This window comes from Chelonoidis abingdonii, chromosome 5 (assembly GCF_003597395.2).
Source record: "Chelonoidis abingdonii isolate Lonesome George chromosome 5, CheloAbing_2.0, whole genome shotgun sequence".
Taxonomy (NCBI): Eukaryota; Metazoa; Chordata; order Testudines; family Testudinidae; genus Chelonoidis; species Chelonoidis abingdonii.
Genome location: NC_133773.1, coordinates 136792754 through 136819085, shown reverse-complemented (window position 1 = coordinate 136819085; position 26332 = coordinate 136792754). Strand labels below are relative to the sequence as shown.

The window sequence follows — 26332 nt, the reverse complement described above, 5'->3', positions numbered from 1 at the left end:
AATTCCTTTGAGGAGCGGGGCTTAGGCTACATAAGAATATTAGAACAGCCATACTGGGTCAAACCGAAGGTCTGTAGCCCAGTATCCTGTCGTCCAACAGTGGCCAATGCCAGGTGCCCCAGAGGGAATGAACAGAACCGGTAATTATCAAATGATCCATCCCCTGTTGCCCATTCCCAGCTTCTGGCAAACAGGCTAGAAACACCAGTCCTTCCCATCCTAGCTAATAGCCATTGATGTTCCTATCCTCCATGAATGTATCTAGTTATTTTTGAACACTGTTATACTCTTGGCCTTCACAACATCTTTTGACAAAGAGTTCCACAGGTTGACTGTGCGTTGTGTGAAGAAATACTTCCTTTTGTTTGTTTTAAACCTGCTGCCTATTAATTTCATTTGGTGACCCCTAGTTCTTGTGTTATGAGAAGAAGTAAATGACACTTCCTTGTTTACTTTCTCCACACCAGTGATGATTTTATAGACCTCTATGATATCCACCTTTAGTCGTCTCTTTTCCAAGCTGAAAAGTCCCAATCATATTAATCTCTCCTCAGACAGAAGCTGTTCCATACCCCTAATCATTTTTGTTGCCCTTTTCTGAACCTTTTTCCAATTCCAATATATCTTTTTTTTTGAGATGGGGCGACCACATCTGCACACAGTATTCAAAATGTGGGCGTACCATGGATTTATATAGAGGCAACGTGATATTTTATCTCCTCTTTATTTCCTATTGGCTAGCTTCACCAGCTCCCCACTCAGCATGCTGGCTTTTGTGGATTCCTTTCTTAGGTTCCTATCTCGCCTCCTTTGTATTTGGAGACTAGGCCCCAACCTTGGCACATTGGATTCCACTAGGGAACAGGTGCCTAAAGTTAGGCATTGCAATGCTGAACCTAAGTCCCCTTTGCAGTCCTAACCCTTGGCCTACACAGCTTTTCAACATTCATTTGCAAAAAAAAAATTGTTCCCTGGCCATCCCCCAGCAGCACATGTATGTTACCACAAGTCCTTTTAAAGGTCAGGTCTTGAAAACCGTTTTAGAATATAGGCAACTTCCCTGAACAGATTAGGCTAAAATGACTTTGCAGGGGGTTGTGTTGTTGATTCTAAAATTGCCTTTTGATGTTTCTTAAGACCAAGCAATTATGTATGCTGCAGAGGTAATAATAGGGAGTCATATCCTTTTGCCCCTGCAACAAGAATTATCTGATATATGGCTGATATTTAATCTGAGAAAATAGCTCTCTTATCTCTTTGGGATGGCAATTTTATGTAAATCCTCAAAAAATCTACAGTATATGTTGTTCATTTACACTGATGAAAAGGTCATTAACTAAAAATGTTTTCTCTGAGTTGCACCTATAAACCACTGAACTCAGATTGGCACTCTATTATCACAATTTTGCAAGTCTTCATTTTGAATCAGGACTGAAATTCGCATATGCTCTGCCTACAGATTTTAGTGCGGAAGTAAATAACCTTATATCTGGCAGTTGTGTTTTAATGAGCCAATATCCACAAAATATTACAGCCAATTTGAATTGTTTTTTGTCCTAGAGAGAGAGCTTTTTCTTCCCCATATTTCTTGCATTTCTTCTCTCCCAACTTCCAGCTAGTAATAAATGTGATTGTCTTAAATTAACATTTTTTTAAAAAAAATTATCCAGCCACTGGAATAAATTATTATTTGTTTAGGGAAAGGCCGCTCTCCACCCATCAAGATAATAGTATTGAAAAAAGAAACATCACAGAAGTATCCATACCCCACACTAAACCCTTGTTTGCACTACAAAAATTACTGGTTGTTGGCTGTCAACAATGTGTGAATTGGTGCTCATCATGTTTTACCTACAAGTGTAGACAAAGGCAAACCATGTTCAGTACTGTTTCACAAACCAGGGTTAACGGGGCTGTTCCTCTTAACACCGCCCACCCCCAGGTACTTGCTCCCTGAAATAAGAATAAGTTATGGCTCCACTGTCTACCAGTTAACTTGGCAAGGAAATCCTGACTCTTCCAGGATGGCATAGCTACAGCAGTTGTGCGGCTGCTTGTTTTGGCTCTTTGTCCTTGCTTTGTGAGCTCGTTGGTACAGAAACTGTACCTTCATTTCTGTCTGAAAATTATCTAGCACATAGTGGACATTACCCTAAAGGCATAGGCGCTGACTGTGTTGGTGCCCCAGGGCTGGAGCACCCCTGGAGAAAAATTAGCAGCTGCTTAGAATCCAAGGGCAACCATGCTCCCCTCCTTCTCCCCAGTGTCTGCTGCCCTCCAGCAGCCCCACTGTTCAACTCCTCCCCCTCCCTCCCAGTGCTGAACAGCTGTTCCGCAGCGTGCAGGAGGCACTGGGGGGAGGGGATGAGCGAGGATAGGGTGTGTTCAGGGAAGTGAGCGGAAAGAGGCAGGATGTGGTAGGGCCTTGGGGAAAGCGTTGGAGTGGGGGCAGAAAAAGGTAGGGTAAGGGTGGAGGCTTGGGGGAACAGATTCAATGAGGGGAGGCCTGGGACTGAGCAGGGGTTGAACGCCCTGGAGAAAATTAGAAGCCAGCACCTTTGCCTAAGCAAATAATTATGATAAACAGTGAGCATTTTCTGGGAGTCTGGAGAGAGAGAATCCTGCCTGGGAATTCCAGGCATTTGAAAGTGAAGTTTACCTTTCTATACAGGCTCCTCCAAGGCTACATTTGAACTATGAGCTAGGGATGCAATTGCCCTGCTCACGTACACATGCTCACGCTAGCTGTCATCGAGCTAGTGCAAGTATAAACAGCAACATAACTGGGTTGTGGCAGTGGAGACACAACTTAGCCAAGCTGAGCGTGCACCCACTGATTTCTACAGGTATTGTAGGTGGGTTTGTACTCTGGACGGCTAAGCTGCCGTTTAGCTCCCACTCCGTCTGCTTCCACCGCTACACTGCTATTTATACTCCCGCTAGCTTGATGAGAGCTAGTGCGAGTGTGCGTCCGCAAGCAGGACAATCACCCCTACCTCATAGTGTAGATGTAACCAAGGGAGAGAAAAAAAGATTAATCACAATGGTTCTAGGGAGGCAATGTAACATTGTGGCACTACTTTAATAAGAGGATTTTTTCCTGTCCATTTGGTACTTTAGAATAATTGCTTTTCACAGTGCAGGCCTTTTTATTCACAATAACTTTTACTCAGTAATTTACTTCATAGTTTTTCAGTGAAAAGCACCATGCAGTGTGATACGGTATCGAGCTTCTCCTGAAGAGCTCTATTTTATTGTCTAAAATTACTTTATAGAGTGACATTTGATCATCTCACGTAGAATGGACTCGCCTTTAAAGCCAATTCATGTGTTAAAGAAATCAGGCCAGCATTGGCCTGGCAGATTGAACTTGGCGTTGGGTCAAGGAGCTCATTGGTTCTAATCCCAGCTCAGTTACTAGCCTGCAGGATGATGCTGAACAGGTAGTTGAACCTTTGTAATTGTTGCTGTTTTATGGAAACACCTTTTCAACCATTACGCTAGTCCTTTGGTATTGGAAGTGATGATATATTGTATATGTGGAATAAAATAATAAGCCAAGGAAACTGGAATGCTCTATTATGCTACTTCTAGAATTGTTATTGACCACCAGCTGAATAATTCACACCCTTGTACATCAAAATTGAACTGTGTTGAATACGTTTTTCAAAGCGCCTAAGGGGCAGATATTTAAAGATATTTTGAAGCTTAAAGATGCAGATAGGCATTGGGTGGAATTTTCAAAAGCGCCAAAGAGCCTAACTCCCATTGATTTTGAAAATCCAATTTGCATCTTATCTGCATCTTTAGGCATCCTCTCTGCATCAGCTTCCTAGCTACATCTTTAACCACCTACCTATCTTCAATAGCTGGCCCTAAGTGATGTAGGAACCTAAATCTATTTTTTAAAATCAGATTTGAGCTCCTAAATCCTTAGGCTCTTTTGAAATGTTTACATATGTTGTCTTACTGAATGAATTTGCTTAAGTGACTTGACAGCACAGGCTGGGATTTTTAGTGTAGCCCAAAGGAACCAGAAACCTAGGGTTAGATCCACAATAGGATTTAGGTGCCTAACTGCTGATGTAGGTGCATAAATCCAAAAGATCCTGAAAACCCCTGCTCAGCTATCACCTGCCCCCGGAGGCACCTAAAGTTCTTCAGTGCCTAAATTCCAGTGAGCATGCACACAACTGCCTCAGTCTAGGCTCCTCGGTGCATCTCGCAGTCATCAGCAGGATTCATAGATTAGGCATTCTCCTACTTATCTTGCCTGCAGGGCCCAATCTGGTAGGCGTGCTCTGAGCATGCCTAACCCTACACAAAACGACCATGGATGGAGGCGGGAAGGAAGAGGAGGAGGCAGTCTCCAGGAGAGAGTTCATGTCTGAGAATCCCAAGCCTAGATAGGCACCTCCATCCAGTCCAGATTTAGGCACCTAAGACCCTGAGAAGGGTGGGGCTTAGGCCCTGCCCCTCTCCTGGATATTTACTTTTTGCTATTTTCGTTGGCTTGCTGGTTTTCAAGGATCCTATTTTAAGGCACCTCTCTCTCCCAGTGCATTGTATAGAGAGCCTGGACACCTAATGCAGGCCTGTGGATTTCACTGGGTAGCATAGCATCTAGAAATTAGGTGTTGCGATGCCTAATTGCCTTTGTGGATCTAACCCCCAATTTCCATTGAATTTCAGTGGGATTTGGACACACAAACTCCCTTAGGCTCTTTTGAAAACCCCACTCATTACAATAGTAGAACTGAGCTGACCAGGATTAACAGGTTTTTCAAAGCTATGTCAGATTGTACAGCAGAACTTTAGTCTTCACTGTGGTGTTATTTCATTTAATATTCTTTAAAATATTTACACTGTAGTTCCTATAACAGGCCTTTGTGGCAGTGATGAATTCTGATGTTCAAAAGAGGATTGTCTTGCTTTTAGCCCCTTTGAGAGTCTTCTCTGACTTAATGTTTGCCTTAGGAGGAAGATGTACCATGTAAAGCACTAAAAATAATCAACATGCCGTAATAACTTTTTTTTTTCCCTTTGAAGTTGTAAAGGATAAGCAGAAAGTAAAGTGATTTTATTACTATCTTAAATGTTTTGCCTATTGTATATAGGTTTTATCTGCCTGTTTTCAGTTAGATATAATATCAGGTCAAATATTAACCATCTCATCATTAGTAGTTCCTTTTTGTCACTCATAGCAAAATTAACTCACATTGCATACATATAATAATAATATGTAAGTAGGTATCAGTCTACAGGAATATATATGTGAAGGTGCAGAGCTATTCACTAAATCACCCTGCTTGTCAGGCCAAGTAGGTCCCATTAATTCCTATATTTCTCATGAATATAAAAGATCAAAGTTAAAGGGAGTGTAAAATGCTACTACCAGTAAGAGTGGAGAATTATGATTTGGTAGCAATTTCAACATGTGGAAATAAGTACATATGGTGAAAGCAAGTGGCAAATCAGGCCATTAATATTTTATGTTCTTTGGACCAATTAACAAAATCCACCTGATCTGCCCTGCAGGGTGAGTCTGTAGAAAAGCTCTGCAAGGAAATGTAAACATGGTTTTGAGAGCAGTACAAATCCTCTCAGTGGAAAATGCAGTGGTAAAGCTTATGTGTGCAAGTACAGTTCTGCTAGGGTTTTTTAAATTTAATTAAGAATCAAGGTAAACCCCAGAAGGGGGTGATGAGTTTGGGCATATCTCCAGTATGTATGCATGTACTGTGCTAAAAGTGGGGTGGAAACATCCAACCTTTGGCCAAATTAATTTTATTTATATACTGTCCCATCAGGTCACATAGGCTACTGAACAATAATTCACAACAAATAAATAAAGACTATTTTAATGATGATAACCACCTTCATACAACTACAAAGAGGAGTGGGAAATGCTGTGTATAAAAAGCAAATGAAAGCATATGAATCACAATAATGAAAGAAAAAAGCCTTGGACAGAAACACTGGTTTGTGTTTGTTTAAAAGTGGGAAGGAAAGAAGGTAGAGATTTGCCAAATGGAAGGGAGGGCCGCACTGCAGTGCTCACTGCAGCAGAGGTACAATCGCCTGACAGTCTAAAAATATGATGGTAGAATCCCTAAAGCACGAATGGCATTACAGCACAAATATCAATTGGAGGAAGCTCAAGAAAGTGCTTATTAACTGGGCCATTCAGAGGCCAAAAGCTGCATTTCTTGCGCATTCAAAACTCCCGTGGAATTCTGTAGAAGTTTTGGGCACACATGAATTACAGCTTCGTGTCCTAATACCATACATTTTATGGCTTGATCCTACTTAGCTGGAGATTGTTCCTGCTTTGAGCAGGGGGTTGGACTAGATGACCTCCTGAGGTCCCTTCCAACCCTGATATTCTATGATTCTGTGAAAACTGCTAAACTCTCACTGAATGCAGTTGGAGCTGAAAGAGGTCTGTTACGTGTAGCATGCCTGAGTTCACACTGCAGTAAAAGCCTTATTTTTTCTTTTTCATAATTAGCTTTGCAACCTTAACGCTTCATAAGCATGGAGGGAGGTAGAAGAGGTTCCGTTTAATTGTTGTTGTTTTTTTTGATAAACAGTAACAAAAAAGAAGTTAAAAAAATGTAGTCTAAAAAGAAATATAAGGGTTTAATGAGTGCACAGATTAAAAGCAGTGGTTAATTCACTATTAGTTTATAATGATATTTGCTAAAGTGTTTTTCTTGAGTAACATTTTAATAAAGATTGTTGATGAAAATGTTAGATAGTTACTTTCTGTAGTTATTTGCCGCAAATGTCTCAAATGGGCCTTCTGCCGTTTTTTGCTGGCTTTGCACTAATGCCCTGTAATTGTGTTTCACTTTCTCTAATTAAACTGACAAGTAATGTGAATTGATATCACTTAGCGCATTGATCTGAGGAGGAGATAGGAATAGATTGCAGCATTTCTACACAGTACACAGTGTCTAAGGTTTATTACCATATCTCAATGATGTCTGGTATGGAAAGGGAGAAGAATTAAATACTGAAAGTCAATCCTTTCCTTTTTGTCTTCTTTTGACTCTCTCCTTCTTGGGCTTAATTAGATCCAGTTCATTTTTTGTTTCAAACTTCAGCCGCTTCCATCTCTCTGAGTAGCGATGTCTTAGAAATATTCAGGCACAAAGATGAAGGCAATATTCAATAGTGATCCATTATTTACACTAATGAGGATCAAGTCATTTTCTTTCCCAGGCTTGTTTCCGTCTCTATTAATTTAAAATGATAGGTAAAGTTGCAGTATGTGTCCAATTAATTTTCATGCACATTGTTTGCTTGCAGGTGGGTTTTCCATTGGAGGTGTGTCAGACTGGGAAAGGCTTGCTGCCAAACACACACGTCATTGCTCTCAGAAACTTTGACACATGCACTAACCTGATATTATGTAGGCAGTACAGTGAAATGAGAAGAGAAAGCTAGTGGTGGAAAGTAACAGTGATTTCACTGGTGGAAAAAGCACATCAGCCCAAATTGTTTGAAGATATGGTTTCAGTGTAAACTGCAATTAAAAGAGGCCAGAAGGATGGGTTGGCAAACAAAGATAGTGAGCAAGGAGAGGGGGAGGGAGATGACAGGGTAAGGGAGAAAGTAGGAAAGCACATTTGAAAAGCATTTAATTCCCTGCTGTTGACGAGTTTGGATCTTCCAATATTAAGTGCCTGTGTCCCTTATATTACATTTCATTTTAGGAGGACACTTCCTTCATTGACACCCACCTATCAAGAAAGGAGACAAATTGTGTAGGGTCACCCGAGGAACATAAGATGAAGAATTGAGAAAAGGGAAATGTAGACATGATATCAGGATATATGTCCTTATGGCAAGATCTGGAAAGGATTCACTCAAGTAGAAACCCCCTTGCTCCAGCCATTTAAAAGCAGATTGGGCAAAGCACTAGCAATTGCACTAACAGAATAATCCTGCAATTAATTCTTGAAGATAGGCTAGATATTTTCTGTCTCTGGTTTTTAAGATTGTACCCATACTGTAAAAGATGAACCAAAAATAAATAGACCTGGTAATATATATTTAAAAAGTTACAGTTGGCACTTTAGCATGTTCATTAAGACAAAAAATTGCATGCAAATTAGCAACTAGTCTCAGGGTTGGATATGCCTACCATTTTGCTAATCGTTTGGCTGCATTTCCAAAAATCTCTTCTTTTGTAAGTGACATGTTCTTAGTATCAGAGGGGTAGCCGTGTTAGTCTGGATCTGTAAAAGCAGCAAAGAATCCTGCAGCACCTTATAGACTAACAGACGTTTTGGAGCATGAGCTTTCGTGGGTGAATACCCACTTTGTCAGATGGTGACGAAGTGGGTATTCACCCACGAAAGCTCATGCTCCAAAACGTCTGTTAGTCTATAAGGTGCCACAGGATTCTTTGCTGCTTTGACATGTTCTTGTTCACAATGCCTCTCTAACAGAAGAAGAGGAAGAAGACCATCCCCACAGGAGACAATATGGTCAAATACTGTAGCTGAATTTTACTTTTTTGTAACGTGGTTGCCAACAGTCAAATTATCTTAGTGTTTATCCTGTTTGACCTAAAAAGCTAAAGAAGGTGAGGTCCAATCAGTACTTCAGAGGGAAATTTCCAAGGTATGCCTACATGCTGCAGGAAAAGTTATAGGTAATTCATTTGGTGATATTTATCATGTAAGTCAGCATTTCATGTCTAATTAGCATGGTGTTGGGGAGAGGAATTTTGCTGGAGACTCTGCCATTTGAATGAGACATAAAACTGAGATTCTGGCCAGCTGTGGTCACTTAGGTTATGTCTACAGTATGAAGTAGGGATCAGTTTTCCTTTCTTTTGTGCACAGTTTAGCCTTGCTGAGGACATATCCACCTGTTTCAGGCAGGTTTGCACTTGGCATGGCTAAGCCATGCATCCACTCCTGCTGCCCATTCTCCCACAGCTGCACTGCTGTTTATATTCATACTACCTGTAGCTCATAGTGTAAAAAAAAACATTTTTTAACAGTAGGAGTGTTAATCCAACTATTCTTGCCAAAATGTAGTTTAGGGAAATCCATTGCACCTCCTTATGTTTCCCTGGGATTTTAAATGCAGTTAGTATTGTTCACTATTTGTCTTAATAGTTTCATGGAGTTGCTATATTCTGTGACAATAGTTGATGTGTTTCACCCCTGCTGTTTTCTTACCTACTCGTTGGACCGTTGTAGAATTTCAGTGGTTAGCTTTTTAAAACACTTAGAGATTCTTGAGCAGAAAGCAGTAGGGAAGATTAAATTATTATTATTAAGTGGTGGTGTTATTATTATTATTAATATTTATATTACTGTTGACAGAATGAGAATGTAATTTTGTTAAGAGATTTATGATTTCATTCTAGCTTCTTTTCCTTACATAGCCCCATCATGTGAATGGGGACATGTGCTTACTGCCTCTTCCATTTTCTTTGAATCATCTGAGATTATGAAACAGAGCAGTGGAGATACAAAAGGAGATTATAATTCACAGTTGGGAAGCAGTTGGTTCTTAAATTAGGAGTTTGTGGTGTACATTATGTAAATGGATGGCAATGAAGAAATGAGAATAATTTAGCTTCCTAGAGTAAGTGATTCTGGCCTTTTAAATGAAAACATCTGCAAACTTGCGTTTAAAAGATGAGGCGGGCAGATCCTCATCAAATGTAAGGTGTCATAGCTCCATTGCCGTCAGTGGAGGTATGGCAGTTTAGACCAGCTGAGCTTCTGCCTCCAGAAGTATATAAGCACTAAACTGTAACAGAACAATTTTTGTACATTAGTGTTATCTGATCCGAATTGTATGTTTTATCCCATGGAAACGCTGCTGTTTTTTTTTCCAGTTTAGCACTGTCAATAGCCAATCCAAGTTGAGAGGCATTCTTTAAACTACTCTAAGGATCTTATCAGTACAAACCTTTAAATTGGTATGCCGATGTATGTAGTTATACTAAGGTTGCCCTGAGAAAAATATATCTAAAAATGTGAATAATTTGTCTAGCATACACGGTTCCAGTTTCAACAAATATATGATTATATCCCAAGAGCCTAATCCTTTTGAGGTGCTGAGTACCTTCTTCCAGGCAACGCCAATGACTTCACAGAGCTGGTCCTTTCTAGGACCAGCTGAATGTTTACTACTTTCTAATTTTAAATTCAGTGTGATGATAGCAATCCTAAAGTGGTGCCTATATTTCTTTATCTGAGAACATAGCGTTAATGTGAATGATCCCTTGACCCCAGATTTTCAAACTCCCAGGAGGTGCTAAGGCGACAGGTGACACTGGCATTTCACAAAATGCCTGCTCAGCTACTGACTAACTCTAGAGGCATCTGCATTCCGTAAGTTCTGCAGGGTATTCACACAGCTGCCTCAGGCAGGAGCCCAGACACCTGTCTCTTGCCTAGGCCCCAACAGGATTCTCAAAGTAGGTGTTACCCTGCCTATCTTGTCTACAGGGTCCAGTGAAGGTAGCGTGCTCAGGGCTGTGAATTCCACTGGTTGGCTAGGTGCCTAAAAGTTAGGCATTGCCACGCCTAAGTTGCCTCTATGAATCCAGCCCCTAATGGCAGCTTTTCAAAAGCAGCTAAGCATGTTAGGCACTGAACTGCCATTGAAATCAATGAGAATTAGGCTTTACATAATCTTACTAGGTGCCAGTCCTGTATACTGTTGAAAACCTGCCCCTTAGGGCCAGATCTGTAAAGGTACTTACACATTGCTCTGCCAGCACATGGAAGTCTAAGCCCTGAGTTAGGTGCCCAGACTCCCCAGGCATTGTGTGGGGAGAGTCAAGTGCCTACGGAAGCAACTCTCATCCTGTCCACGATAGCCAGGAGTGAAATGCCGAGGAGAGAGGCAGGGAGAGAAGAGGGGTTTAAGGGTGCCCATGGCTTTGGTTTGTGCTAGGGCTCTAAGCAGTGCATTAGTTGTGTAATGGCGTCAGTGATTGGTGGACTTCATGAATGTGAACTGTCAACAGTTAGGCACCTAAAAGGCTAGGTAGCAGCTGAGTGGCAATTCTGAGAATGTCACTGGCTTCTAAATAATGGACTCGGGTGTCTAAAGAGGCAGTGAGGTGCACTGTAACAGGGTGCAGCAGGCCCCCTTTGCTCCTGCCTCTGTTAGGTTCACAAAGTCACTCTGATACCCTGGGATTAGTAACCACTGGAGTAGTTTATTCACAGACTTGTTCCCACCACCATTTCTCCATATACCATTGGCCCATCACTGTCTGCAGGCAGGAAAGAAGAGCTACCTCCCTGCTTCTGCTTCTGCTCCCTGACTTTACCCTTTCCTTCTGCTCTCACCCGGCTTCCTTCCTCTGAGGCTTTTGTACAGCCCCGGGCTAATTAGGCGGTAGTTGTCTCTGTTTCCCTAATTAGGGCCAGGTTACCCCCAGCCAGGGCTAATTTATTCCCCTAAATGGGAGCTGGCATTACCGAGAGCTGAATCAGCAACCCTTTGCCCAGCACCCTGTCACAGCACAAATACCTTATGTGGAAAAGGAAGGGACTGGAACTGTGTACTCGTACATAGTGTCCTTAGGAACTCTTGAGAACTCAGAGAGGCATGGCACCCTGAAATAAACAGATAATATTAGTCATAAAATTATCCAGCCATTTTAAAATCCAGCTGCAATATTTGTCTTTCTGATTTTTACTGGCTGACGACATGCCATGCAAAGAAGAATATCCTTCTGTTTGGATTGGATCACTGCAATACATTCTCCACTTGATGACCATTCAGAGGATTTAACTGGTGCAGGAGGCAGCACCAAATTACTCAACAGTGTTAGATGCAATTATAGGTGCATTTTTCACCCGCTAAGTGTCAGCAGAAAGTGACCTTGTTATGTAAATGAAGAGCAAAGTTCTGTTTATAGTTTGGAAAACACTCTGGGACCCTTTGGGTTGAAAGTTGCTATGCAGTAGAAATATATAATTATTGTATTAATTGCACTTATTTATTAAAGCATACACAATTTCAGATATTTTATCTGCTAACAATCCTATGGCTGAAAGGGACCTTGAGAGGTCCTCTAGTCCATCCTCCTGCACTGAGGCAGGACTGAGTATACCTAGGCCATGCCCGACAGGTGTTTTTCTAACCTATCCTTAAAAACCTTATAAACTACTTAGCCAGTTATTCCCCATATTTTAATGAATACTGAATATGCAAATAACATTTATATAATAATGTTTAATATTAAAGTAACATGCAATTGATTGAAAAAATGATTAGTTTATCTAATATTTATGATGTTACTAACTAAAAAAAATTTGATGTTTTATTTTAGCATTTTCTCCCACATTTGAAATCTCCCACTTGTGATTTTTTTTTTAAATGGCTAAATGTATTATATGGAAAAGATGATGGATCTTGAATGATTTGGGGGCTAACATGCAAAGCAAATGTTGATAGTTGGAAAAAATACATACTACAGTCACCCATAGCTGGATGTACAGTTTACATTCATAAACCATTTCCCATTGCAAAGCCATAATGTGCCAATAATTTCAGCATCACAGAGCAGCATCAGAAGAATAAATTTTGTCCTTTAATTAACCACTTTGGGATAACAGGTAAATGTGGTATTTTTAATGGCAATTGCTGTTGTCCAGCAACTAGTATAATTAAGCCCTAATCCTGGTTGGGGTCTCTGAAGCCTACTGAATTGATGACAGAAAGAACAAAACTCACTTGATAAATGTTAGTCACATCATTTAACACACACCGCTGGAAGATGTTCAGATATGATGGTGATGAGGGCTAAATAGGAGCCTTTATAGAATGAAATATTGGATTGTTTCCACATTACTAATATATGACTAGTTGTTTAAACATCCCAGGCCAAATTACATTCATCTGTGTGACACAGTAAACCAGGAAACACATCTACACATTATTGTTTATAGTGGAGTTATAGAAATCAGACATTGAATTCATATGAATAATTAAGCATTGTGTTCTGAACGTATTAACGTTCTCCATCTCATGGTTTCCTTCTCTTACATTAACTTCATTTTACTGTGCATGGCAAAACCAAATATGTGTCTGGGATGGGGTAGCTGGCCCCTTAAAGAGAATACTGCTGACTGGTTCATACTCCCCATCACGTAGCATGGCCCTTTAATGGTTTGGGCTGGTCTGATACTCAGTGCCTGAGGAGATATGGGGAGAGGAAAGGGGTCCCAGGAAGAAGTAGCATTTACAAGGACTCCTGTTCTGTATCTTTAAGAGACTATGACCTGGAGCCTTGCTGAGAGGGTGGGGCAAAGCGCTTCTCTTCCTAAAGAAGAATGAGTTGGGAGTAGGAGCAAGCATAAATACTGCCTTCTTCCTTCATAGAAGGCAGATACCTGTAGACACTGCAGAGAGCAAGAAGGCTTCTATTAGGGCCCAGAGTTTAGGGAGAAGACAGCAGTGGGGAAAATAGGCTTGCTGAACCCTCCCAGCCTGAGGGTGACTGGGACAGGGGCCAGCTGGAGGAGAAGCTGCCGCAGGCTCTACAACTAGCCCAAAGTACGACTCAAGCTCCAAGGAGAAGAGCTTAGAGGCCTTGGTCTTAAGGAGAGGGATGGAAGGATTGTCTGAAGTAAAACCCAGCTCTGGCAGGAGGGCTCGGACCTCCTGAACGTGGGTGGATTTTGACATGGGTGTGAGAATGGGTGGGTGTGAACTTGAGTGACTAAATAAGTAAGTTACCCTCTGTGGAATGAGAGAGTAAACCAGACCTGCAAAGACAGATTGAACTAATCTAGTCTGGGTAACTGTTTGAAAAGACCCCAAGGGCACTGAGCACAACTTGCCTTCAGGGCCACAACAGGCCAAAAGGGGTAGGCTGGAAAGGCGCATGCCTTTATGACGTTTATACTTCCATCTCTGTGATGTTCTCATAGAGAGATAATTTATGGCATTGGCATGGAGATGGTGCTAATTACACCAGCGAAGATCTGTCCAGAAATGTTTAATGGGATTGAAAACCCATGAAGAAAGTTGGGGGAATTTTGAGTTTGAAGCTTGTGTTAATGAACAAGTTGCTAGTCATCACTGAGCCATAGCCTGGAACTAACTTACAGCTTGGAAGGTCCCTGAGTAAACACGATAGGTCAGTAAGGCAAGGTACTTTACATACAGTAATCTTTCTGCTCTGTCCTTGTTGATTTTCTGTGAGAGCTGAGTCAGCCTACCTCTATGTAAATGCCTCTGAATAAACAATAGTACGAACCATAAAGGATTGACTAAGAATAAGAATCCCAAGTGGGGCTTTTTTCCTGATCTATGCAAAGTTCCCCACTCCTCCTTCAATTAATCATGCAAATAGACAAGAGAAAAATGGGACATACACATTAAAACTGAGTATGTGATGAATCCCTAACAAAATGGTGTGTGCGTGTACACACTTTGAACTAGGAGAGATTGGGTCAGTGAATAATGTTAGTTACTATTCAAAAATGAAAATATATCCTGGTATTACTTAAAAGCATGGGTGAAATCCTGGCCCCAGTGAAGTCAATGGGAGTTTTGCCATTGACTTTAGGGGAGCCAGAAACTCACTTTATGTTTCTAAGAGTTAATAAGGTTTGTTATCTTCTTTGGAGGGTGTTAAAAGAAGGAAGTAAAAGATTATTATTTTGTTTACAGATGAGTGGAAGGCCCTTAAACTAAATCTGGGGAAAGTATAAAATTAAATAGAATGGATTTTTCTAAGAAATTGACATAATATTTTGGCAACTTTTTCCACTGTAAGGATTCAGCTGAGAGTTAAACTATTTCCCATTTTCCCAAAGTGGTTCAAAGCATGTTAGCCAATTGAAATTGAGACATATATGTTGAATCTTGTCTAACTATGTTACTGTCCCAGGATGTAGAGATAAAAAAAGGGTTAATTAAATATGGCTTTCCCAAGTAACAAAAGGTTTACTGTGTTTCTCATTAAAATGTCAGTCGTGTACTGCTCTCTGGTGACATTGTCATGTGAACATCTATCCCTATTTTTATCTAGTTAATCAGGTTAACATTGGTTTGTATGTGGCTGATATATATATATATATAATGTACAGAGAGAGATTAAACTTTCTATCACTGCCAATAAATTTTCATTCTTTTTCTTAATATGTCAGATATTATATATTTTTACTTAACTTATGGATAATGCAGTATCCTATTCAGATTATTCATATGGGGACTTGACTTTTAATCCAAAATATATTTCCTGACCATTGTCTTCACTTAGGCTGAGATTTTCAAATATCATTGACAATTACCTTTATTTGATAGGATAGGTGGTATAGTCTTCTCCTGACCAAACTCCTTTTATTGTCCTCAGACTAAAAATACCAGAGCATATTTTCCTATCTTCCCACTTAAAGCGGCCACTTGTGTCTGTTATTCTGTGTTTTTTCTAGTACTAAGTTTCAATTCATCACTTCTATGAAGATGTTGAATAGAAACATAGTTTTAAAAGAGTGATGTTGTTCAGCAGCGAAAAGAAGATATTAGGACTGGTTTATTTTTGAATATTAATGTATACCTTAACAGAGTGATGTTACAGTTGTGAATAAACTCTAATAATGGAGGCATCTACCTAGGTGATGATGGAAGAAAAAGAACGTTAAGGAACCGTAGCTGTTGGATCAATAGATAATTTTTCCGCCTGTCTTCTTTGGACTAAATTACTGGATAAATGACAGCAGGTCTGTCTTGGTCATGCAACATGTAATACATTACTAAACTGAGCTCTCCCAGCTTCCACTTATCTGAGCAGAGAAGACAGAAGGCATCTGAGCGTGTGAAAATAATAGCATCTTCTGATTCCTTCTCTCACAGCTGGAGAAGGGTTTTTTTGTATTGTAATAAATTGAACCATTATTCTGTCTAGCCTTCCAGAAAAGAATCTTAAAGGGAAAAGCAGGTAGTTTCTTCTGTACTTTCTATTTTGAAGTCTTCCTCTTTATTGGTGACATCATAACAAATGTGTCATCTGTCTGCACCGGAACAATGCAGCTCTGTAATCACGGAAGCAACTTTGAGTGCCATGCAGCACCTACCTCATCCCTGTTTGTATACGGGTTTACTGTCACCTTTTGAGGCTTATGTGATAATGCTCAGTTGGGTGATTATTCAGCATGCATGATCTCAGCTCAAGGTCCCTTTTTTATCTCTATGCCTTTATAATGATGTTCATCATCACAATTATCTAAGCACCTCCAATATTAAAAAAAATATTAATTCACCCTTAGTTGTGTTGTGTGTGTCAGTTTCAGTAGTTTTTTCCTCTGGTAACTAACTTTTGTGTAGTATTTCATTTTCTCCAAAACTGGTAGCAGAGTTCCTCTGTAATAGCTAAGCCTCCTCCCTAAAGGCTGGTAACATCACATCCACAACACACCATAGCTTTGGATTCACTGGCGTGCAGCCCAGTAGCCGAACTGTTTTCCCTATGCTATTCTCCAGGGCTGCAAAAGAATATTCTGTAAATGCCTTCAGGCTGGTCAAAGTGGGTCTTGATTCCTAAGCAGGTATCAGGAATAGCCTGTATCATGGTTATGGAAATATTTTTAGAGAGAAAGATATAACTTTAGTTCAGTATCAAGCACTTGTGAACAGCTCACAAGAAAATTCTTATGAATAAAAAAAGAGTACACATTAGAACACGTCATTGCAATAGAGGATGGAATTCCTTCCACACTGGCTCCTAATTCAGTGGGTGGAGTATTGGGGGTACTCTTTGTTATTTGCTCTAAGTAAATTGAGTTACTATATTAGTTTAAATATAACTCTATGGAACGGTTGACTTTGACTTTGTTTAATTTATGGAGGCCAGTAAATGTTTTTCTGTTTCATGGTTCAGGAAATATTTTTGACTGTTGAGATTTGAGAGGGGGAAATAACTGGAGGGTCACACACTTGGTTGTTCATGAAGGCTGAGCACTCTGTGCTCTCTAACTTTTTAAGTATAAATTGTTTTTTAGGCTTACAAACCATCTGAGAAGGTATCTGGGAGTGGGAGGGGTAAATTCTTAGCTTGGCTTAGTCCCATAAATTGAGACTGTAGTGGAAGCTGGGGCTGTGAGATTAATGAAATCCCCATTTCCCAGCTAATAGAGTCCACAGAAACAATGGAATCATAGGACTGGAAGGGATCTCCTTCATTCATGGCAGGATTGTTTATTATCTGACCATCCCTGACAGCTTTGTGTAACCTGCTCTTAAAAATCTGCAGTGATGGAGATTCCACAACTTCCCTAGGCAATTTAACGTAAGAATAAGAACATAAGAGCAGCCATACTGGGTCAGACCAAAGGTTCATCCAGCCCAGTATCCTGTCTACCGACAGTGACCAATGCCAGGTGTCCCAGAGGGAGTGAACCTAACAGGCAATGATCAAGTGATCTCTTTCCTGTCATCCATTTCCACCCTCTGACAAACAGAGACTAGAGACACCATTCCTTACTCATCCTGGCTAATAGTCATTAATGGACTTAACCTCCATGAATTTATGTTGTTCTCTTTTAAACCCTGTTATAGTCCCAGCCTTCACAACCTCCTCAGGCAAGGAGTTCCACAGGTTGACTGTGCGCTGTGTGAAGAAGAACTTCCTTTTATTTGTTTTAAACCTGCTGCCCCATCAGTTTCATTTGGTGGTCCCTAGTTATTTAATTTATTCCAGTGCTTAACCATCCTGACAATTAGGAAGTTTTTCCTAATGTCCAACCTAAACTGCCTTTCCTGCAATTTAAGCCCATTGCTTCTTGTCCTATCCATAGAGGTTAAGAAAACAATTTTTTCCCTCTTTCTTGCAACAACCTTTTATGTACTTGAAAACTGTTATCATGTCCCCTCTCAGTCTTCTCTTCTCTAGACTAAACAAATCCAGTTTTTTCAATCTTTTCTCCCATGTCATGTTTTTCAGACATTTAATCATTTTTATTGCTCCTGTTTAGACTTTCTTCAATTTGTCCACGTCTTTCCTGAAATGTGGAGCCCAGAACTGGACACAGTATTCCAGATGAGATGTAATCAGCGAGGAGTAGATCAGAAGAATTACTTCTCATGTCGTCTTTACAAAACTCCTCCTAATATATCCCAGAATGATGTTTGTTTTTTTGCAAAAGTATTACACTGTTGACTTATATTTAGTGTGCAGTCCACTCTGACCCGTTGATCCCTTTCTGCAGTACTCCATCCTAGGCAGTTATTTCCCATTTTGAATGTATGCAACTGATTTTTCCTTCCTAAGTGGAGAACTTTGCATTTGCATTTGTCCTTCTTGAATTTCATCCTATTTACTTTAGACCATTTCTCCAGTTTGTCCAGGTCATTTTGAATTTTAAACCCATCCTCCAAAGCACTTGAAACCCCTCCCAGCTTGGTATCATCCACAAACTTTATAAATGTACTCTCTATGCCATTATATCAATCATTGATGAAGATATTGAACAGAACTGGATCCAGAACTGACCTCTGCAGTTTCCACTTGATAGCCCTTCCATTTTGACTGTGAACCACTGATAACTGCTCCCACCTTATAGTAGCTCCATCTAGGTTGTATTTTCCTAGTTTGTTTAAGAGAATGTCATGCAAGAAGACTTACTAAAGTCAAAATATACCACATCTACCACTTTCCCCGCTATTCACAAGGCTTGTTACCCTGTCAAAGAAACCTTTTACATTGATTTGATGCAATTTGTTCTTCACAAATCCATTCTGATTGTTACATATCACCTTATTATTCTCTACATGTTTGCAAATCTATTGTTTAATTATTTGCTCCATTATTTTTCTGGTACTGAAATTAAGCTGACTGGTCTGTAATTTCTTGGGTTGTCCTTATTTCACCTTTTTATGGATAGGCATTATATTTGTCCTTTCTCCATCCTCTGGTATCTTTCCCTTCTTCCAAATTTTTTTGAAGACAATCGTTAATGGATATTTGTCAGGAGCCCATTGAAAAAGACCCATCCCAGTTGACTGAAGAGAAATCGGACAAGGGGAGGAATGACTCCTGGGCTATTTGGATGGGACTAAAATGGATGGAGATGGTACTGTGAATATGTCCTGACAAAGAAATAATATGTGAATAGTGAAGCTTGTATTGTGATGCTGGAATCACTGCCCTAGCTGAAGCTGATGTGTGTGCCCCATATCTCCACCTTCCCCTGTATCTGGGTTACTCCATTCTACTTCCTCATGGCAGAGGCCCTTTGGCCTCCTATTTCTTTCTCCCTCCCATGTTTGGGGCTGTGTGTACCCACATTCCCTCCTCCCACACCTGCCAGAGGTTCTGCACCTCTCTGTCCTACTTCCAAAGTACTTTTCATGACCCCTGGATTGGAAGGGAGGAACAGAGAAATGCCCTGATATTGTGTGTAAGGCTTCACTTTGTCAGCCAGTTTCCTTCAAGGAACTGAGGCAGAAGATCTACCCCATAACCATTTTGATACAAGCATTTTTAAAGACTATAATAAATAATAACATATATATTTTCAGCCAACAACAAATGGCATTTGACAGAGCTGCCAGATGCTATGTGACATCACGTGGCATGCCATTTTTGCCAATAATACTATTTATTGAAGGTATTTCTCTTGCTTTCCTGTTCGAAACTGTGTACTGAGGGAGGCATTGTAACCTTTTACAAATGTAAACAGCAATGACAGAGGAATTGTTCAGGAGGGAGTGACATTACTTCCAAAGCATATTGGGTCAATCAAAATAATGTGTTGAAATTAGGATGGTGTGCGCTTAGACTGAATGTCACCCAGACTTATCCTGAGCGTGAGTAAGACATCAGGACAGTTTCCCAAGAAATTACATTTGCGACATTCAGAACTGGATTGCAAAGGCTAAATCCTCAGCTACAATGGGGTTCTGTTTGCACAGGACCCAGTTATGAGGGGGAGGGGAAGGGAGGAAAATATGGATGTATCCCATCTCTGTTCTCTCCCAGAGCTTTTCATGTTGGTTCAGTCCATGGCATAATTTAGACAAGGCTCAGGTTTGCTGCTGTAAATTACTGTGCCTTGCAATGGCGCTTAGAATGGCTGAAGATAGCCATAGCACAGCACACTCTATCCTTGTCCTTCGTGAGCGCTGGCTTGACCCCTGCACTGAGAGGGTTGAACTTTGGGAGAATTCCCAGCTGCCTGGTCAGGCCAGCTTTATGATCCTTTAATGGGTGCTAAATGGAAGTGCTTAATTCTACATCACTGAAATTAAGGGAGGATGCAAGAATAATTTTCCCTGCACCAAATTAGTACAGAAATGCTACTGTTGTTGTGGAGTGATGTGATTATTTTCAAAAAAATCATCCTGAAGTGGCTTTAAATTCTGTTGATTAGGATATTAATTATTATCATTTTGCTAATATGCAGAGTAACTTGCATTGTTTACTGGCAGCTCTTTTTATGTAATCGAGAGGTATTATCCCTATGATAGCAATACATGGATTAAAACATTTCACACAGTTTTACCTCTTGCCACAGCTCTGGGATCAGAATTTCACCCGGTAGCCAGCTTGAAGAGAGAGGAGAAAGAGAGACCTTAAATAACATTACACCCATATAAAGAGACAAAAGAGTCCTGTGACACCTTATAGACTAACAGATGTATTGGAGTATAAGTTTTCGTGGGTGAATACCCATTTTGTCAGACACATGCTTATGCTCCAATACGTCTGTTAGTCTATAAGTTGCCACAGGACTCTGTCATTTTTTACAGATCCAGACTAACACGGCCACCCCTCTGATACATTACATACATAGTCTCTCAACAGAGAAATGAAAGCGGCATTGAATACTAATTTCACTAAGCCTCTTTACTGCAAACAGTTAAAATATGTGTAACAGAGTGACTGGATTTTTTTTTATGAGAGTACGACTTTATATTCTAAGTTTAAACTAGCACCTTGATTATATTGATATATTATATAGACACTTGAAAATCCCTTTTTCCATTGCCACAATTCAAATATGTTTTGATTACATATCGTATCAGTCCAAATTTCTTTCCTTTGTTTTTAATAGTAAATTTTACCATGACAAACTGTGGGCTAACCACATACAAACATGATGCCCACTAAAGTTGACTGACACACTAGTGACTTGGGGTAGGGAAGATGACATACTTGTAATACCAACTTACCAGTAGGCTGTACAAATATATTCTGTTGTAAAATATTGAAGGGGTTTATAGTCCCTATTCTCTTGTGTGGGTGTGTACAATTAACTTCAGTCAATTTATCATTGATTTTTTTTCTTTTCTGAACCTAAGGAGTAAAATTTTATTTTGTTTGAAACCCTATTGTCATTTGCTACTGTAATGTTTGAATTTCTAGATTGAGAAAAGAGGAGATGCAGAGAATTTGCAGATTCCTGACTGATTATAAATGCATTGGCCTTTTATCAGAATTAACATTACAGTAATACAAGTCAAACATTGACTCAGCTCAGTGGTTAAAGGAGAGAATGAGAAGATGACCATTTAGAGTTGATAGCATAGTCCTATGTCTTAGAGAAATCATCATTGAAAGGGTAGGTTTAAAAAACCTTTTGAAAGTGAATTTTCAGTAGATCTCAGAAACATATGCCGTTAGGCTTTGTTGAAAGTACAAAATACCGGTTAATAGTATGCGGGGAATCACTGTAAATATGATATTTGAAAACAGATATGGGAAAAGAAAATGGGAGAAAGGATTGAAGAGTTCTTTGTTATTCTTGATAAAAAAAACCAACCCTATCAAATGGATTTCAATGTGATAAGAAATTTAGCAACCCTTCAGAGAAGGAGACTTCTCTTAAAAAGAAAGATAATACAGCTGAGAGTCACTTAAAACTTTTTTGTACCTTGGAACCTTAAAAAGGTGTTTTTTTGGAGGGAGGGGATTTTTTACCCTAAGCTGAAGAAAACTTCTCCTTTCTCCCCCTCCCCCTTTGAATTTTCGTTGAGGATCTGTGCTCTGAGACTTCCTGCACAAGAGAGTGTTTTAAGTGGAAGTCTCCTTTATACTATATCTAATGTCTGCCAGTACAATTCTTGTTACAGTCATTTGGAACATTTTCCTTCTGTCCTCAAGCTGTTTTGCTGCTTATTATCATGTTTAACATACCCACTGCCGGGCAGGACAGAGATTAGAAACTCTTAATATTTGTTATATAGTGAGAGGTCTTGCCATTTTTGGCAGCAAGCACTATAGTTTGCAAACATAATGTATCAGTGCAAAAGTTCTGAACTGTCTAGTGAGTCACATTAATCTCCTTTTTTTTATTCTTTTATGAGTTGTTCAAAAATCTGCTATACTCAGCAGTGTCCCCTTAATAGTGTGCTTGATAACGTATATTGAAAAGAAACCTTGATTCGTGCTGTGATGGGTGCAAAGAATACGGAGATAGATTTACTTTATGTATACATAGATATTTAGGTGGGTTTTGGAAGTACTGAATGCTTCTTTTGATACATATTCAGAATTTGAATACCTGTATATTTAGACTGTATTTTTTTCCAGCTTTGAACTGTTTTTTTCCTAACCATAAAAACATTTTTTTTTAATAGACTGGGAGGAAAGAAAAAGGGGACCCACTGAACATTGCCATTGACAAGATGACCAAAAAAACAAGGGATCTACGAAGACAGGTACTTTGTGCTCTTCATTATGCATGTTCGTTTTCAATAAAGTTATTGTTCTGCATGTTCAGACAGTCTTTGATACTGGTGGAATTAGAAAAATTATTTCGATTTATTATTGCATTATAATTAATGGTGGCTGCAGGTTTAATACCTGCTGAGTAACAATGGAGAAACTGAATTACCTGCTAGATGAATCACCCAGTGCTCTTTGCGTTGGGGAGGAGGGAAAAAACTTTTAAGTTTTAGTTGCCTCTGGAACCACTAACGCCAGTTTTACAGCCAGAAGCTGGGAATTAGTGATTTGAGATGGATCACTTGATGATGATCTGTTCTGTTCATTCCTTCTGGGGCACCTGGCACTGGCCACTGTCAGAAGACAGGTTACTGGGCTAGATGGACCTTTGGTCTAACCCAGTAGGGCCATTCTTAGGTTCTTATGCAGCCACCGACGTATGTGCTTATCTTTGCTCACATGAGTAGTCCCATTGAAATACATGGAATTATTAATGTGAATAACGTTAAGCACGTGTGTAGGTGTTTGTAGGACTGGAGCCAAAGCCTCTAACATTTTAAAAGCAAACCCACCTAAAATGCTTGTTAAATGGAGAAGGTATATGGATAGGGAGAAGACGGAAAAACAGTAGTGGAAAGGTGCTTATTGCTTTTTCCATAGTATTTTTTCCTTATTCTACTAGGCAATGTATTTTGTAACAGAATAATATGATGCAAAACACTGAAAATGGGGATGGGAAATTGCGTGGGGGAGGAGGGAGTTGGATTTTTTCCCCTAAATTAAATTTCCTTGGTGTTTTACCAATTTCACATTAAGGATAGAAGGATCTTCCTCTTCTTTTGGGTGGTGAAATCCCAGCTCTGAATTGGTCCATGGTTGAGACATTGTCAGAAAGGATCAGCTGGCCAATCAGACCATTGCTGTATACAAACAGGCCAAACTATGCAAATAAGCATGATGAAATAAGCACCCAAGTCTGTATTTAGGTACCTGTATAAGTAGCCATGCTTGCAGAGGTGCTGGGCATCCACAGTTTTTATGTATGTTAGTGCTCATCACCTTGAAAATTAGGCCATTCATTTAGCCTACTGCCCTTTTGACCCCCAGGTTTGAAAATATTGGCCTCAATGCACATTGCAATACTTTAATAATAAAAAAAATTGCAGTTTTACAATGTGTTATAGTCCCCCCGTGTCATAAACAGATAGTAGGAGTTAATAGAACAGAAGTACTTTATATCTCTTTTACTGTTAAGGGTTCAAGTTCATAAGCATGGCTGTATCTGAGCAGAGAACCATCCGGAGGGACAGGATACTTTCAATCTTTGGAGGAGGCGAGTTTGTGTTGTTCTGGTTGCATTTTGGTGGTTGTTCTCTCTGGCGCTTCTGAAGAGTGACAACGTCGCAACCAGTTTCTCTCCAATTCTCGATACACGGCTCTTATATTAGTTCGATAGGGTACTAGTATGATAAGATGAGTAGGTGTTGTTGTTTTCTTTTTTGCAATGTGCATTTGGCTGGGGAGTTCAGTGTTTGGCGGATTGAATTTTTTTTTATACTTAGGCTGGGGTATTCCCAGTGCATAGCTGAACCCTGTACTAATCCATCTTAAATTTACAAATATTTTTACTGTTTGTCTTTTTGATCAAATTTTGTTTAGAGAACCCATTGTTTTTTTGCTTCTGGGTGGACCCCCAGGACTGTCTTGTTCCACAGGATTGGTCGCAAAGGAGGAAGGGGAGGAGAAGTTATTTCTCTGTGTTAGGATTACTTCCTCTTCAGGGAGACTGGGAGTGAGAGAGGGAAGAGACATGGAGGAAGGATGCATTTTCTCTGATTTTTAGATTCCGGAGTTTGAATCACAGCATTTCAGATAACCAGGTGAGGGAGCTGGAGAGGCACGGTGGGGAAAGGGTTTACTTTCCTGTATAAGTCCAAGGTCGTTGGGTCTGCGGCAAGTTTGGGGGGACCAGAGTGTACCAGGCACTGGAATTCCTGGTTGGTGGCAGCGCTACAAATACTATGCTGGTAATTGAGCTTAGAGGAATTCATGCTGGTACCCCATCTTTTGGACGCTAAGGTTCAGGGTGGGGAATTATACCATGACACCCTCCAATATGAATCATCAGCCATGATGTAGGAAAGCGAACATTATCTCTGTTGCTAAAGTTAATGAGAGCAGCAAAATACTGTGTCTCTGCAGGTCCAGCCTCCTGATTTGTGAGACCTCAAGCTGCAAGACTGTGGTTTGCACCATATGTTGTTTCCCACTCTGTTCTCACTGCTAGAGTGATGTACAAGGTCCACACACAAGTTGCTATGCTGTGTGGGGCCCCCAACAGTCACTTGCATTGCTCATGTCTGAAATTAGGTTCCAATCTCAGATGGGACTATGTAAAAATGGCACCTCCTTACTCAACACAACTGCTCCTTGTGTGCATTCAGCATCATCTCTACTAACTTCAATAACAGAAGTAAGTTGGAGCTAATCATGTGAGCAAAATTAAGTGTACGTCAGTTTTTGCAGAATTGGAACCAAAACCTCTAACATTCTAACTGGGTTTTATTCCTGCTAGCCCTGAAGAGTCTATTATTTATTATAGTTACTCTAATGGCCCAAGGCCTTTCTCATTATAATCAAAGCACAAATGTAGTAGGTGCTATGGAAATGAACAGGAAGACAAAGTGACAGCACTGAAGAGTGTATAATCATTGTGGAAATTGACCACAGCTAAGAGACATAAACTACATTCTCTTTCTCCTTCTGCATAATCAAAGAATGTGTGGTAAGATCCACTCAGTTGCAGCTATGCACCTCCACTTAAGCAATGATATTACACCGGTGTCACTGAGGACATAATCTGAAGACAGAGTGTTTGCACATGTGGGGTTGCCCAATGGAGTTGGCAGGATTTGTCCAATAGATTCTTTATTATGGGTAATGGGGTCAAGAACAAATTAACGAAGTTTGAGACTTCAGGGCTGGCAGTTTGCAATCTTTTTACTTGTGAATTAATCACATTATAAGCAGACATTTTTCAGGGACAGCAAACATGGAGTCTTATCATGCCATCCGGGGACATGGTTCAACGTTCATGTCATGCTCCCCATCAGTACCTGGTCAGGGTCAGGAAAGCTAATGATCCAAGCAGTGGACCAAATTAGTGGTGAATCCTGGTCCTCTGCCACCTGAGGCACATTGCACATTCTCTAAGCAGAATAATACCCTTTTTACAGAGTCACTTTTTAGAGTAGGAGCCTCTTTAAGTTCTTGTCAGTCAGACTCCCCAGCTCATTGTTATTGCCCTAGAACTGAGTGATCTACAAAATGAATTTGTGGGCAAGAGAGGGATTGTCTTCCTTCTGGCAGAAAGGGCTCTCTTCCCAGGCTTCAGCAGTCAGATTGATTTCTTTTTCCCAGGTCACTCTACTCTAGATCTCGTTGAGGTTTATATTTGATTAGATAAAGGAATGCATGGGCATGCTGATGTGGTTGTGGTTGGGGAATCTGGTGTTAAAAATCCATCTCACAGTTTCTAGCAGTATCAGTTTTCCTCTTTTGGAGGAATAACACCTTTTATAATCATCACTTTGAATCTTCTGGGTTTCTGAAAAATATTGTGTAGATCTAATTTTTATATCTGTATGTCAACTGTGACTCAGA

General features: G+C 40.1%; 1 protein-coding gene across 2 annotated transcripts in view; it reads left to right on the top strand.

The window, feature by feature from the left end:
- Positions 1 to 26332, top strand: part of CTNNA2 (catenin alpha 2) — an 826679-nt gene that overhangs the window by 634167 nt on the left and 166180 nt on the right. For both annotated transcript variants that reach the window (XM_075066660.1, XM_075066659.1), the window contains exon 8: positions 22582 to 22662. In XM_075066660.1, coding sequence (XP_074922761.1) covers positions 22582 to 22662 — 81 coding nt within the window. The remainder of the gene's footprint in view (positions 1 to 22581; positions 22663 to 26332) is intronic.